The following is a 13,385-nucleotide window of genomic DNA, read 5'->3' on the forward strand; positions in this document are numbered from 1 at the left end:
TTGTGAATTTAGCAACATTACTCCACTGCCACAGATACTCGTTGAAAGGGTGGGTCGTATTCACACATCACCACAACACATAGAGGGAAACATCCATGCCATGAGCGGGATTCGAACCCGCAATCATTGACTTCGCAGTCAGTCGCGTTAACCGCTCGGCCATCTGGCCAATTTTTTTACTTTTATAAAATTACAAATCCGTTTTGTTATGTTTTTTCTTAACAAAATGTTGTTAAAGAATTAATAATACAATAATATTTAAGTCTCTATTTTTGTTTTAATTTTCTCAAATTTTTCCCTACGGGCTTTATTTAGATTGTGCAATTACTTTATATAGTAATTCATAGTAGTAATTTAGAGAGATTTATAATTACTAGCTTACCAAGGATGAAATTTGTAGGGAAAAAAGGCAAAGTTTGTCGATAACTTATCTCCATAAGTAATTTTTTTATTCATTAACGAATGCACCCATTATCTGTACCCACTAAACGACATGTTTTACAGACACGTGGTATAAAAATTAAAACCATGGTGGGCGAAAGTCAAAACAATTCTTGGAAAACCAGTGTTATAGTATTGTCGGAATTAAAATGTTTTCCTGTTGAAAATTGTCCACCATGGTAGTTAGAGGGGACCAGGTGTGATGTATATGGATGATGGTGAAGAAGTTGTCCTACTGCTGACCAATTTAGACCATTTTTCTTCCATGTTTATTTCTGCTCAGATGATCTATTGTAGGTCAGTCTCAACTGTCACTTTTAGTTCATCATTACTGACCTTTGATTCAAGGTGACCATTTGGCTCAATTATAAGGTCAAAATTACCTTTACGAAAATCTGTAAACAAATTTGATACTATTATTTGTGTCGAAAAAATTATTGTGTAAAATGCGATATTAATGCTTCTCCCGGGCTGTAAAGCCAAGTTCTATAATTAGGCTTCATAATAGTGTGATTTTCTGACCACCATTCCATCTTCAGCAAAATTATTCTTTTAAGAAATTTTTTTTTTAGAGTTTAAAGTAAAATGTATTCATAAATCGGCAAAAAATGTAATTTTAAAAAAAGTAGTCCGATGAAATATTAAGCGAATGTTTAATAATTAGCAATATTAACTGCTGGTTTTATTTATGACTAGGTAGTTAAAAATTATTCAATGTTTGTCAACAACTATTTTCTGTAATCAATAGCTTATTCTTTATAGATAAAATGTTTTTTAAAGCACCTTTAAATATAAATTTTTAAAAAAATATTATTTCATTTTTTTAAATAATTGTTTATTTTTAATTTTTAATTAATTTTTTAAATAATTATTTACTTAACCTTGCTCATAGTTAAACGTTTCTGGTACGTTTTTTAAAACACATTTTTTCCTACGAAAATTTTTTACTCGTTTTCTTTCCAAAGTTATGGCTGAAACATCTAGATAAAAATGTGAATAATTTCGCAACCAAAAATCTATGAATAATTTCATTCCTCGTGAGCGACAAGCAGGAAAAAAAGCCCAATTAGATACTCGTGTTGTGAATGTTAAAAGAAAGTAACGCTCTACATTTTTACTCTAATTAAAATTGGAAGTTAAGGATAAAACCCACACTGCCTCCGTTGTTTCTTCTTCTACAAGTCTGGAAACCTGTTTCACTAAATCGAAATTTCAACAAACAAAGTAAAAGAAATTGTGTTTATTTTGATAACCTGCTCTCATTTCAATGAAATTTTTAGTATGTAATGTAGTGAAATTAAAACGTATTTTATTTTATGATTTTGATGTACAGTAAGCGGTAAAAAAACAAAAATAAAAAGGACTACTCTGAATAACTTTTGATCTATTGAATGGGTTTTCACGTTCTAGGACTCAATCGTAGTGATCAAGGGGGTGACCGCAAAAGTTGCTAAATAACTAGTGCAGACACTATTTTAAGTTATGAAATCCAACACAAAAACGTATTTTCGCGAGGGCCAGATAGCCTGGTTGGTAGGGCATTGTGCCCATGTCTAAGAGGGCATGAGTTCGATACCCACCGGCCGAAGATTCTCCGAGTAGTAAATGGTGACTGAAGCACGTTAAGTCTGTCTGGTCACAAAGTCCTCCATGTTCCCATAACAAATCAATACCTTTGGGGTGCTGAATTGGAGATGGATCGTTTTCTGGTTCAGGTCAAAATTACGATCTGTGGATGAATGAATGTATGAATGGGTGCGCTGTAAAGACGGGTTGTGTCGTGTATGTGGCTGAAGTCGTATTCTTAGCCACAGATGGCGCTACTGAAAAATAAGAAGCACACTGTCTGTCTTAAAATCGCTTGGTTTCACCAGGTAGGCTTGCTGATATTTGGCAAATGACATTAGAAACAACAACATATTTTCTCTGAATAATCATATCGTTTTTTCGACGTTTTCCGACGGATTCGGATTTCCGAACCCCAAAATATAGGGGGTAGCCGCGAATTTTAAAACAAGTCATGAATTAAAAATTTGATTTCTCAGGAACTATTTGATAGATCTTGCTTACATTTGTATTTTGCGAGGTAAAATTACATTCTTTAAAATTATGAAAAAAATTGCATACCTTAAAATTCAAAATTTTTTCGACTATCATCAAAGAAAATATTATAAAATAATAACTATTTACTAAAAGTTATTTTTTGCTAGGAATTTTCTTTGGGTAAATGAATTTAATAATTGGACACAAAATTGTTTCAGTTCGCTTAAGTAGTCCCCTAGATAGGACGAAATGCGCACAAAGTAAAATTAACATTAAGGGGTAGCTTACTTCGGACCACTCTCTTTTTCCCAGATTGCGGCTACCCCCTATACTTTGGGAATCAGAAGTCCGAATCTGTCTGGAATAAAAAAAGGTATGTTTATTCAGAGAAAGTGTTTTTGTGTCTGATTTCGTAACTTAAAATATCGTCTTCATTAATTAATTAGCATATTCAAAGTCACCCCCTTGAACCATTAAAATTGAATCTTAGAACGTGAATATCATTATATCAAAACTTATTCAGTCCGTTTCTTTCTTTCGCGCATTGTACAATCCATGTTAAAAATTCATTTCTTAAATACAGTTCACATTCTAGTGAATGCGTAAAAATTTTACTTGAGTAATTTGTGGTTTAAATATTGAATTTTCAAGTAATTTTTGACCTAGTGATTGAGTTTTCAATCAACTTTTCATTTTAACTGCAATTAAATGATTAAATTTTCGAGTAACTTTTGACTCCATCATTGGTTTTCGAGTAATTTTTATCCTAATGATTGAATTTCTTATTTGAAGAATGTGATTTTCAAGTAACTTTTGACCTAATGATTATATTAATTTTCAATTTTTATTACAAATATATGTTTGAACTTTTGAGTAACTTTTGGCCTAATGATCGAATCTTCTGGGTAGCTTTGAGTTAATGATTGGCTTTTTTCCAGCTTGTGATTGGCTTTTTTTTTGTCATTTTCAAGAAATTTTTGATCTAATGATTATATATTTAACGACGAAATTTTTGGTCATCCTTATTTTGGATGCAACTAAATTGTACCACTTTACTGGTGAATCGATTTTTACCGATTTGTACCACTTTACTGGTGAATCGAGTTTAGAATAGATTTTTTTTTTTAAAAGGAGTAATTACTGTAAAATTTTTCACAGTAATAAATAAAAAAATAATTACATTGAAAAGCTATTTTGTTTTACTTTAGTTAAATTAAATTTAGTTTTAAACATTTAAATTAAATTTAAATGAAATACAATAAATTAAAAGGAATTAAAGCAAATAAAGAGGTTAAAAGGTTTTCACAAGTTTACCAAAATCAAATTTGAATTTGCGAAATGTAGTTTTTCCTAAATGTTTCTTTTTCTTTAAAAGAATGTTTTTCCTTCACAATAATTTCTTAATTTCCACTGATTAGTTTACATTAACATTGAGCCTTATTATTAATGTAGTTTACGTTATTGCTTGAAGTACCATTGTCGAAAATTGAGAAAAAAATCGGCTTTTGAATGTTTCTTATAGGGGTTTTCCCCTTTTTAATAAAAAAAAATGGTTGACCGTGTAAAGCTACGGACAAATGGCGCTGGGGGTTAAAATTCATCCTAACACTTTAGTGTTACTGTTTCTGGTTGATTTTTTTTTTATACCCAAGCTTGAAAAAGCGTCATCCCATATTATTATACTTGTAGTGTTTTCAATACAACTCTTTCTTTAAATTTAACTTTAAACGAAACAAACAACAAATGAATTCGGAAGACTCCACAAGCTTGCTGTGATGCTTCCTAAAAAATAACAAATGACGCTATTTTACACAAATGTAGCCAAATAAGGGATAACACTCAAAATATGGCAAATCTTACATTTTATGTTGTGATATTAATTGTCTTAAATATGGTTTAGGCTCACGACCTGTTAAAATTTATAAATGACAGAAAACTCTTATGAACGGTAAAATTACGAACAAATTTTAATTCAAATCACAATAATAAAACTTCCTAGAATATTAAGCCTGTTCACACATCGAGTCGTAAGCATAGCATAAGCGGAGGGATACATCGGAAGTTTTCTGTAGTTTGTCTATAGTAAGAACTCCCCCCACAACAAAGTCTGAGGCCGTCTGCTGTTATGGAAACAAGAAAACCGCACTTTAGGGAGGGTAGCTTCTCTTCACTAGGGCTAACACAATAGACCGAAGAATATTATTCCCTTTCTCTCGCCGACCTGAACTAAAACCTATCCTAAACAGTAACCTCACACCCCTACTTGAAATAGTTATGCCTCGTTACCATAGTCACATCCACGGGTCCAGATGAATGGTTAGGGGAGTTCTTACTTTAGACAAACTATAAATTTTTTTCCGGTTTTAGGAAGATATTTATTGTTTACATTCAGTCAACCATCCATTCAAACTATAATAGTGTGAGCTATTTCTTTTTAGTGTAACTGGAAGATGACTTTACCAACCCCTACACTGATCGTGCTTTATAATAACGATGCTGTATCATCAAAATTTTCTGTAGAATGAAAACGAAAGATAAAAATAAACGAAATCTTATCTTAATTCATTATTTTTTCTTTTTAGTTTAATACTTTGAGCTACAAAATGATGGAATCATTTATACGCGGAAGGGAAGTAGAATATGCATTGTCAAACCATAAAGTGACGGTCATTTTCAGTAAAGCCCTCTGGCTGGGAGAAAGCGGTTTTTTCTAACTGATCTGAATACATCTGAAGCCCAAAAGGCTTCCTAAATCACGTTTGTTTTTCTTCCTCTTATAAGACAACTGCTGCCCACTGCCATTTCCCTTTTACTAGATCGATATGTATGTTAAGAGGTCAATCTGGTCACTCGATAATCATCGTTATCAAAATCGATTACCTTCAAAACTTATTGCCTCCATCACTTCCTCATACACTCTATTTGTTGGCTTTAAATATATAAAAGTGTTTGGACAGTGGTCTTAAATGGATCAAAATTGTGAACTTATGAGTCATTTGTTGATCTTTTTATTATTATTATTATTTAAACTTTGTTAAGGGATAATGTTATTTCGCGAACTTATTTAAAAAAAATCTCAAAACTTTCCTTGATAAGGAAGATTTAAACTAAATATTAATCCTAGTATTGATCCTAAACTAAGAATTAAGAGAACGCTATACCGAGGTAGAAACTTTTCATGGTAAATTCTGCTATTATAAGTGTTCTGTTATCATCATTGGTAATTTAGAATTTAGAGTTAAGAGGTTCAGGTAACCCTAGAATAAACCATTAAGTTACAAATGCTGCCAAAAATATTTTTAAAATATCTAAATACTAACAAATTATCGCAGGATTACTTCCCCAATAAGTAATTCTTAGTAATTCTGCCATAATTTGGTAGCATGCGTTTTGTTGTTTTAAAAATATTTTTTCAGCATTTGAAACTGAATGGTTTATTTTATGTTTACCTCAACTCATTTTTTTCTATTACTTTAAAATTTTAAATATTAATATATTTGAAACAGAATTTGCCGTGAAGTGATTTTTCCGTGATCTAGCGCCTCCTTAAGATATGAAAAACTAACTAATCAATAGAATGTCTTATGAGCTTAACTTATTGTATAAACTTTTTCTGTTATGCACTTTATCAGTGTTTTTAAAATTTACTACACTGTATAACTATAATATGGTGAGCTTACTAAACCATAAAGTTGTTTATTTTCTACGAAGTTAAACCATATTATCATTCTCGATAATATGATTTTCTTTGAATTTGATACCTTATTAAGGTTGCATCAAATTTACACCGTATTATAGCACAAGATACAGCTTCAATTAAGTCTCAACATTGAAATGATTTTTGAGTACAATTGATTTCTTGTTTTTTTTATCCAATAATATTTAGATTAACAGATTTGTGCCAGTTTTCTTTACTTCAAAATTTAAACATTTAATAACCTTTGTTATAAAGGACAATCGAACATTAAAGGGGATCATCACTATAAAATTTTTCAAAAATAAGTACTTTTCGTCTTACGTAGTTCCTTCCCGTGTGAATAAATGTTCAAAATACTTATTTCATCAACTAATTGTATTAATATACAAGTATAAAAAAAAGCTGTTTTTCTTATTTTTTGGTTTGTAGAAAATGTTTTAAAAGATTTTTTTTTAAATGTTCATTGACTTCTACTTTCAAGCTTAATGAGCAAATAGTAATTCAACAAAAAATATCAAATCGTAAACATAAATAGGGAGATTTTTCAGTAACTTAAAAAACTTATCGGTTCTAACATTTCAAAGAATTTTTATAAATTCTTTTTGCATCATGCCGCAGACTTAGAGCTTGAAGTTTAATGTTTGTGCAACATTCTGTGTTAAGACAGTTTATATCGTACCCTTACCTAAGAAAATGACATCAGCATTAAAAAAAAGAAGCTGAAATTCCTCATCTGTGCTTAAATGGGGAGTTTCACACGGAAATGCTCTTCGATTTCACCTCACCTTCCAGAAAGGCGTCATTCGTCAGCTCACACGTGATTTATATTAGTGTTCCTTCATCATCTGTTCTCGCGGTCATTGGTAGCTAGAAGCTTGAACATCTCTCTGGAGGGAAAAAATAGTCAAGGTAAAGTGAAAAGTCTCACACGCGTTCAATAAAATCGCAATATAAATTCAAATGAACATACTCATCTTAATTTATGTTTTCTGGAATTCTAATTGCGCTGACATTTTTATAGTTCCTCGAATAAAATAGGAAATTTTGTCTATGTTGCAAAAGGAATCGAAATATTCACTTTAATTGAAATGAGCTATAAATTATTTATTTTATGGAAATTAATTACACTAGTGGGCTGCACCCCATGCTCGTTAATGCTCGCCAACCCCCGAAAATTGCTATGCAATCTTATATGGTTTGCTTCGCAAACCAAGCTCGCTTCGCTCGCTTCTAACTTAGGTACATTGCAAATGCACAAAATTCTAAGAATTCATTAACAATCATTCAAATCCATATGAAAACTTTTTTTTAAAAAAAAATTACATCTTTTTAGTAAATAATAAGTCATTAAAATAAATTTGAATTCAAATAAAGACTCATTGACTGAGACCCATTTTTCAATGAACAATAATAAAACAAATAAATTCGTGATATAAATCAAAAATCGTCAAATAAATTCGTAGTACATAAATTCGTGAAAAAAAAGCGCTTTCGACAAAATACTAAAATAGAGATCTATCGACAAAGACTACTCACTTCTGCATAGCTTAATAGTATGAGATTGCCGCAGCTGAATTGTTATTTCAGTTTCCGTTTTCAAAGGCGCTATATGTTGAGCCACCTCAGCTAGATTTGGCATGTGACATTTTTAGCGACATTCATGGGTCGATTTTCTAGCGTTGCCATTCGGGGAGTTGTAATGAGGCTTTCTTTTGTCGCCGTGTAAGAGAAATATATATATAGATATTGAAGCAATAAATAACCCAATGGAATAATAAACAATAAAAAAAGCTTATGATAAATAGTAAAGAATAATTAAATTATTTTTTCAGTAATGATTGAAATAATAAATATTTGACAGATGGAAGATGAAATCAAAAAGTTTCAGTGTATTCTTCTTTACAATAACAATTCATTTTATTTGTAACTTTCAGCTTATTAATAAAATTGTGAACTACGTCGAACAAATATATTTGATGTTATTGATCAATTTGAAAAATTATATTATTAAAAACAATTAAAATATATTCTTCATCAATTATTGAAGAAGAGAGAAATATTTGTGATAAATAATTTAAATTATGAACAATTAGTTAATTAATTAAAGAAAGCTGTGAGAAGAAATAAACACTTTCGAATTTAATAATCTAATACTGAGCAATTAATTTAAGTAAGAAATTACAATAAGTTATAATTTTTCGGAATATTTCTTCTCTTGGATTTTAAAATAATATTTGTTCCGATGTAAAGAAAAGATTAATGTTACATTGTTTATTTTTAGTGAATGAAATAAGGAAGACCTATTTTATTATTATTATTATTAAGATAAATAATAACTTATGGTAATATTTGTCAGAATAATTCTTCAGATTTCCAATAAAGTTTAACTGGACGCACTTCTGTACACAATTAAATTACAAGTAACTGGTCTCTGTTCCGATTAAACTAAGTGATTTATAAAAAGTTGTTAATATCCTCAGAACTAATGAAATAATATAAAACGGTCAAAATAAATATTAAATAATATATCTAAAAATTCATTTCATTCGATTAATGAAGATAATAATAGAACTTTATGGATGAAAAACATTGATATTATCTGCTCTTGTTTTCCATTCTCACAATTCTAAGCAGATCTGTTCTTTTTAGAAAAAGAAGGAATGGGGAAAGTAGCCTCGTGCTCATTGAGTCATAATTGAGCCTTTTTATTTAACAAACTTATCGATATGGATACTGACTAGTCTAACAGCTACAAGATAAAGGAAAATGCAGGCATACAAAATAATAAGAAATCGAATTTTCAAGCTTAAAAATATCAATTACCCGTGTGGAATAAGAGCCACTGATTTCTTCCAAAAGGGTAGTTGTTATACGCCATGATGGGTTTGTAAATACGCTCCCGTCTTCTACTTCTCTTGGTTTTAAATTCTAACTTGTATCAATCAATATTGACCAGTGTTAATATAGTGGTTGTAGGTGGGTTACAGTTACGACATTACTGTCGAAATGACCGTAATGAGTTTTCATCTTTTTAGTGGTTGTAGACGGGTTAGTTAAATATAACTGACGAACTGACCGTGGGTAGTTTTCAAAGTTGTGGTAGGCGGGTAGACTTAGAGGTTGGGCAGCTCGAAGAAGTAAGGCGCATCGACCGGAGATCTATATTGTACCCAAACCCTAGATCACGACTAGCGGTAAAGCTTTATAGCTGATATAAAGTTCAGCAAACACCTGTCAGGAATATCCTGTAGTTCCCAGGTCTTAACGCAATAGTGTCCCAGAGGCTCAAATCTTTGATCACGAAAGACTTCCAATTCAAAAAGAATATGTCGTAAAGTCTCCTCTTCAAGATGACAAACAATACTAAGAGGATCGGGTGCAATACCCATTACCCATAATGTAGAGGTGTCTCCTGAGGGTGTAGTGACCAGTGAGAAGACCAATGATTTTGCTCAAGCTATTCCTCATAAGCTTAAGAGGATCTTTTTGACGAAAATGGAGACCGTCTCCATTTAACCTGGTAGGGGGTAAGAGTCACACTACTGTCAAAATGACCACGTGTTAGTTTTTTATAGTGTTTGTTGATGGGTGAAATTCACATTACTGTCAAAATGACCGTAAGAAGTTTTCATTTTTTTAGTGGTTGTAGACCGGTTAGATTCATATTACTGTCAAAATGACCGTGGGTAGTTTTCATAGTGGTTGTAAATGGTTTAGAGTCACGTTACTTTCGAGATGGCGGTGGGTTCATTTCTACTGTGGTAGTAGATTGGTTAAAGTCACATTACTGTCGAAATGACCATAAGCAGTTTTCATTTTTAGTGGTTGTAGAGGGGAATATTACTGTTGAAATGACAGTGGGTAGTTTAATATAGTGATGGTAAACGAGTAAGAATCACTCTGCTGTCACACTGAAAATAGGTTAGTTTTTGCTGTGGCTGTAGGTGGGTTAAAGTGACACCACGGGTTGTTTTTATAGTGGTTGTAGACGGGTTAGAGTTATATTACTTCGAAATGTCGGTGGGTTATTTTTCATATTTATCCCATTACAGTCGAAATGGCCATAGGTAGTTTTTATAGTTCAATTTCCTATGTAACGCAAATACGAGCTAGTTTCAGGCAAAAATTCCCAACATTTTTAACTGCCGGATGTCCGTCTTCTTTTTAGCTTTAAAGATCTTACTTTTTTCATTGTGTTTAACTAATTCTAAATATAATAGTTTCAATAAAATTTTACTTTTAAGAACTTGCAAGAACTTATGTCCAAAATATATTTTCTACTGTGTAATTAATGAAGTAATTTGATTTCAATCAATATGTTTATCTTTGAAGGTTTCATGACTTAGCCAAACGGCATGGATCTATTATGATTCCTGCAGCAGATGGTATGCCACAAGTGTTCACTGACTCAGATCTTAAGCTTCGAGGATTAAATACTATTTGGGGTAGATCTTTGCTCTTACGTAGTACAGCTTACAATACTGACCTTAGAGCTTGTGCCAACCTTGCCACAGATGGCGACGCCAAGACAGTGGAAGCAACGTTCTCTTCGCCTGTTGCTGGAACTGTAATATTTCGCCAGAGTGAACTTGGAGAAACTACTATTTTCGCCAATATTTTTCATACCACAGAGGATTACACACCTTCGACCAATCACGAGTGGAGAATTTTGGCGACAGACATTCTAGACAGATCCAAGGAGCTTTCGAGGAAGAGAAGGTGTGAAAATCTTCAAGTAAGTCCTTTAATGTAAATTATTCTCAGATGCAAAGCTAAAAATGTTTATCTACTAGTTTTTATAGTTAATGAAACACCAATATTAAATATAGAGAAATCATATGTATTTAGTGGTACAGTGTGCAAAATAAAAAACGGACCTCTCTGTATAACTTGTGATCTAATGATCTGATGTTGACGTTCTAGGAGTCACAATCTTTATGGTTCTAGGGGGTGACCTCAAATAGGCTAACTAATTAGTATAGACGATATTTTAAATTACGAAATCAGACACAAAACTTTTTCTGAATAACCATACTTTTTTTCGACGGATTTAGATTTCTGTCTCCCAAAATATAACACGTAGTCGCAATATGGGAAATATGATTCCAATATTTTGGACACCTTAAAAGTTGAGTGCTTTCCTGTCTCCAGAAATTTTTAAGTGAATTGAAAAATTCTACACATAATTATAAAATTTGTTTATTCAAAGAAAGTTAAAAAAAATACAAAAAAATTATAATTTTTTCTATTATTTTATTTAATAATGGTCGAAACATTTTGAACTGTAAGATATAAGAATTCCTACATCATTTCAAGGAATGTAATATTCAAGAGATTGGTCAGAAGAGCTGTTTAAAGTTTGAACCCCTTAAATATTAATTTTACTTTTTGTATATTTCGCCGAATCTCGATAACTTTCCAAGCGTATTTGAACATTTTTGCACACAAATTTTAATAAAAATTCCCAAGACTCTATGCATCAAATTTTGAATGTCTGACTTTATTATAAATCGATTTCTCAGGAGCTATTCAAACGATTTTACTCAAATTTTGTATTTTGCCATGTAAAATTACATTCTTAATAAAGGGTTGTAAAAATTGTATACCTTATAATTCAAATTTTTAAAAACTTTTATTAAATATAATAAGATTAAATAGTGAAAAATAAAAAAATGTTTACTGAAAGTTATTTTTTGCATGGAATTATGTTTGGATAAGCAAATTGTATAATTATGTGCAGCAATTTTCCAATTCGCTTAAAAAGTATTCGAGATAAAGTAAAATGCGCTAAAGTGAATCAAGTTTAAGGGGTTCAAACTTTGGAACCCTATTTCCCAGATTGCGGCTGCACCCTATATTTTGGGCGTCATAAATCTAAAGCCATTGAAACAATGTTTGTTAATTCAGAGGTAGTACGTTTTTGTGCCTGCACTTATTAATTAACATGTTCGAAGTCACCCACTTGAGCCATTACTATTGAGTCCTAGAACATTAAAATCCGGTCATTAGATAAAAAGTTATTCAGAATAGTTCGTTTTTTTTTCCCACACTGTACGTTGTTAAAGTATGTTACATTGATTTTTGAAGAGTGTAGCAGTGAGAGTGTATTATTTTTAGCACTGAAGTTTAATATAAAGCGAAGTCAAGGTTCTATCGCCATAGGTGGCTTGAAACTCTCCCAGCTTCTGATCAATGGGTTGCTTTGGAAAAAAAGGTGATCAGCGCGCTATACTGATAACCTTATCACCCATCAAAAAATTGTCCACTAAATTGTGAAGCCGACAGGGAGAATCTTTTTCTTATTTTAAAATTATTAATTTTATTGCATTTAAAAATTTATTTATTTATAAATTATACGCATTTAAAAATTTGTGATGTTAGAGATAAATTACTTTATGAAAAAACACAAAAAATCAGTTTCAACTTTATAAAATTTTAATTTCCAAAAAGGAGAATTTCACCTTATCTATATTCATCCATTATTAATATCATGTAAATAAATTTTACTGTTCAAGCAAATTTAATTGCTTCTTCATTGATGTTTTTCTTAAAATTCGTAGGTTCTTTTCGATCCAAATAACGTAGAAGATTCAGAATGTTCAAAATCTTCCCATGAGAATTGTAAAATAGGGGAAATGACTAGAAAGCATGGAGAAGCAGCTGTTGGAGCCACTAATTCTCGATATTCTAAGAGGTATAGTTGATTGATTTAGAAATAAATCTTTATATATATATATATATATATATATATATATGTTTCACAGCGTCGGCGCATGGATTCACGAACCCGTTCAAATTGGCCAGGAGTGTCACGGACACGTGCTGCCGCTTCCGCGATCCTGGCGATAAGATCCATGTCCGATGTTACAGGTGTCTCGTACACTATGGACTAGAAGTCGCCTTAAGCTAGAAATCCCCCAAGTCTATGTAAGCCGCAAGCTGATCTCTGTGCACGACGAGGAAGCAGTGGGGATTTCCCGGGAGAGAGCGTGATGGAGAACGAACCAAAAAAGACGTGATGATATGCACTCCAAAGAGGAGTTATACAAAACTTTTAGACGAACTCTCATTTATTATTTTTTTGTTATTTAATCGTTAATTGTTAATCGTCCGTCCAATGTAAATTTAATCTTCAATATATATGTTTTTGTTTAAGAACGTGTCTTTTATTTAAGACGACCACTCATGCCGTCCCCACATATAT

At 31.6% G+C, this 13,385-nt stretch overlaps 1 protein-coding gene across 1 annotated transcript in view; it reads left to right on the top strand.

Annotated features, from left to right (window-relative positions):
* Window positions 1–13,385, top strand: part of LOC107442211 (Related to Sod) — a 75,492-nt gene that overhangs the window by 40,037 nt on the left and 22,070 nt on the right. Inside the window, exons 3-4 of the mRNA XM_043056129.2 lie at window positions 10,514–10,916; window positions 12,742–12,875. Coding sequence (XP_042912063.1) covers window positions 10,514–10,916; window positions 12,742–12,875 — 537 coding nt within the window. The remainder of the gene's footprint in view (window positions 1–10,513; window positions 10,917–12,741; window positions 12,876–13,385) is intronic.

Source organism: Parasteatoda tepidariorum, chromosome 2 (genome assembly GCF_043381705.1).
Source record: "Parasteatoda tepidariorum isolate YZ-2023 chromosome 2, CAS_Ptep_4.0, whole genome shotgun sequence".
NCBI lineage: Eukaryota > Metazoa > Arthropoda > Arachnida > Araneae > Theridiidae > Parasteatoda > Parasteatoda tepidariorum.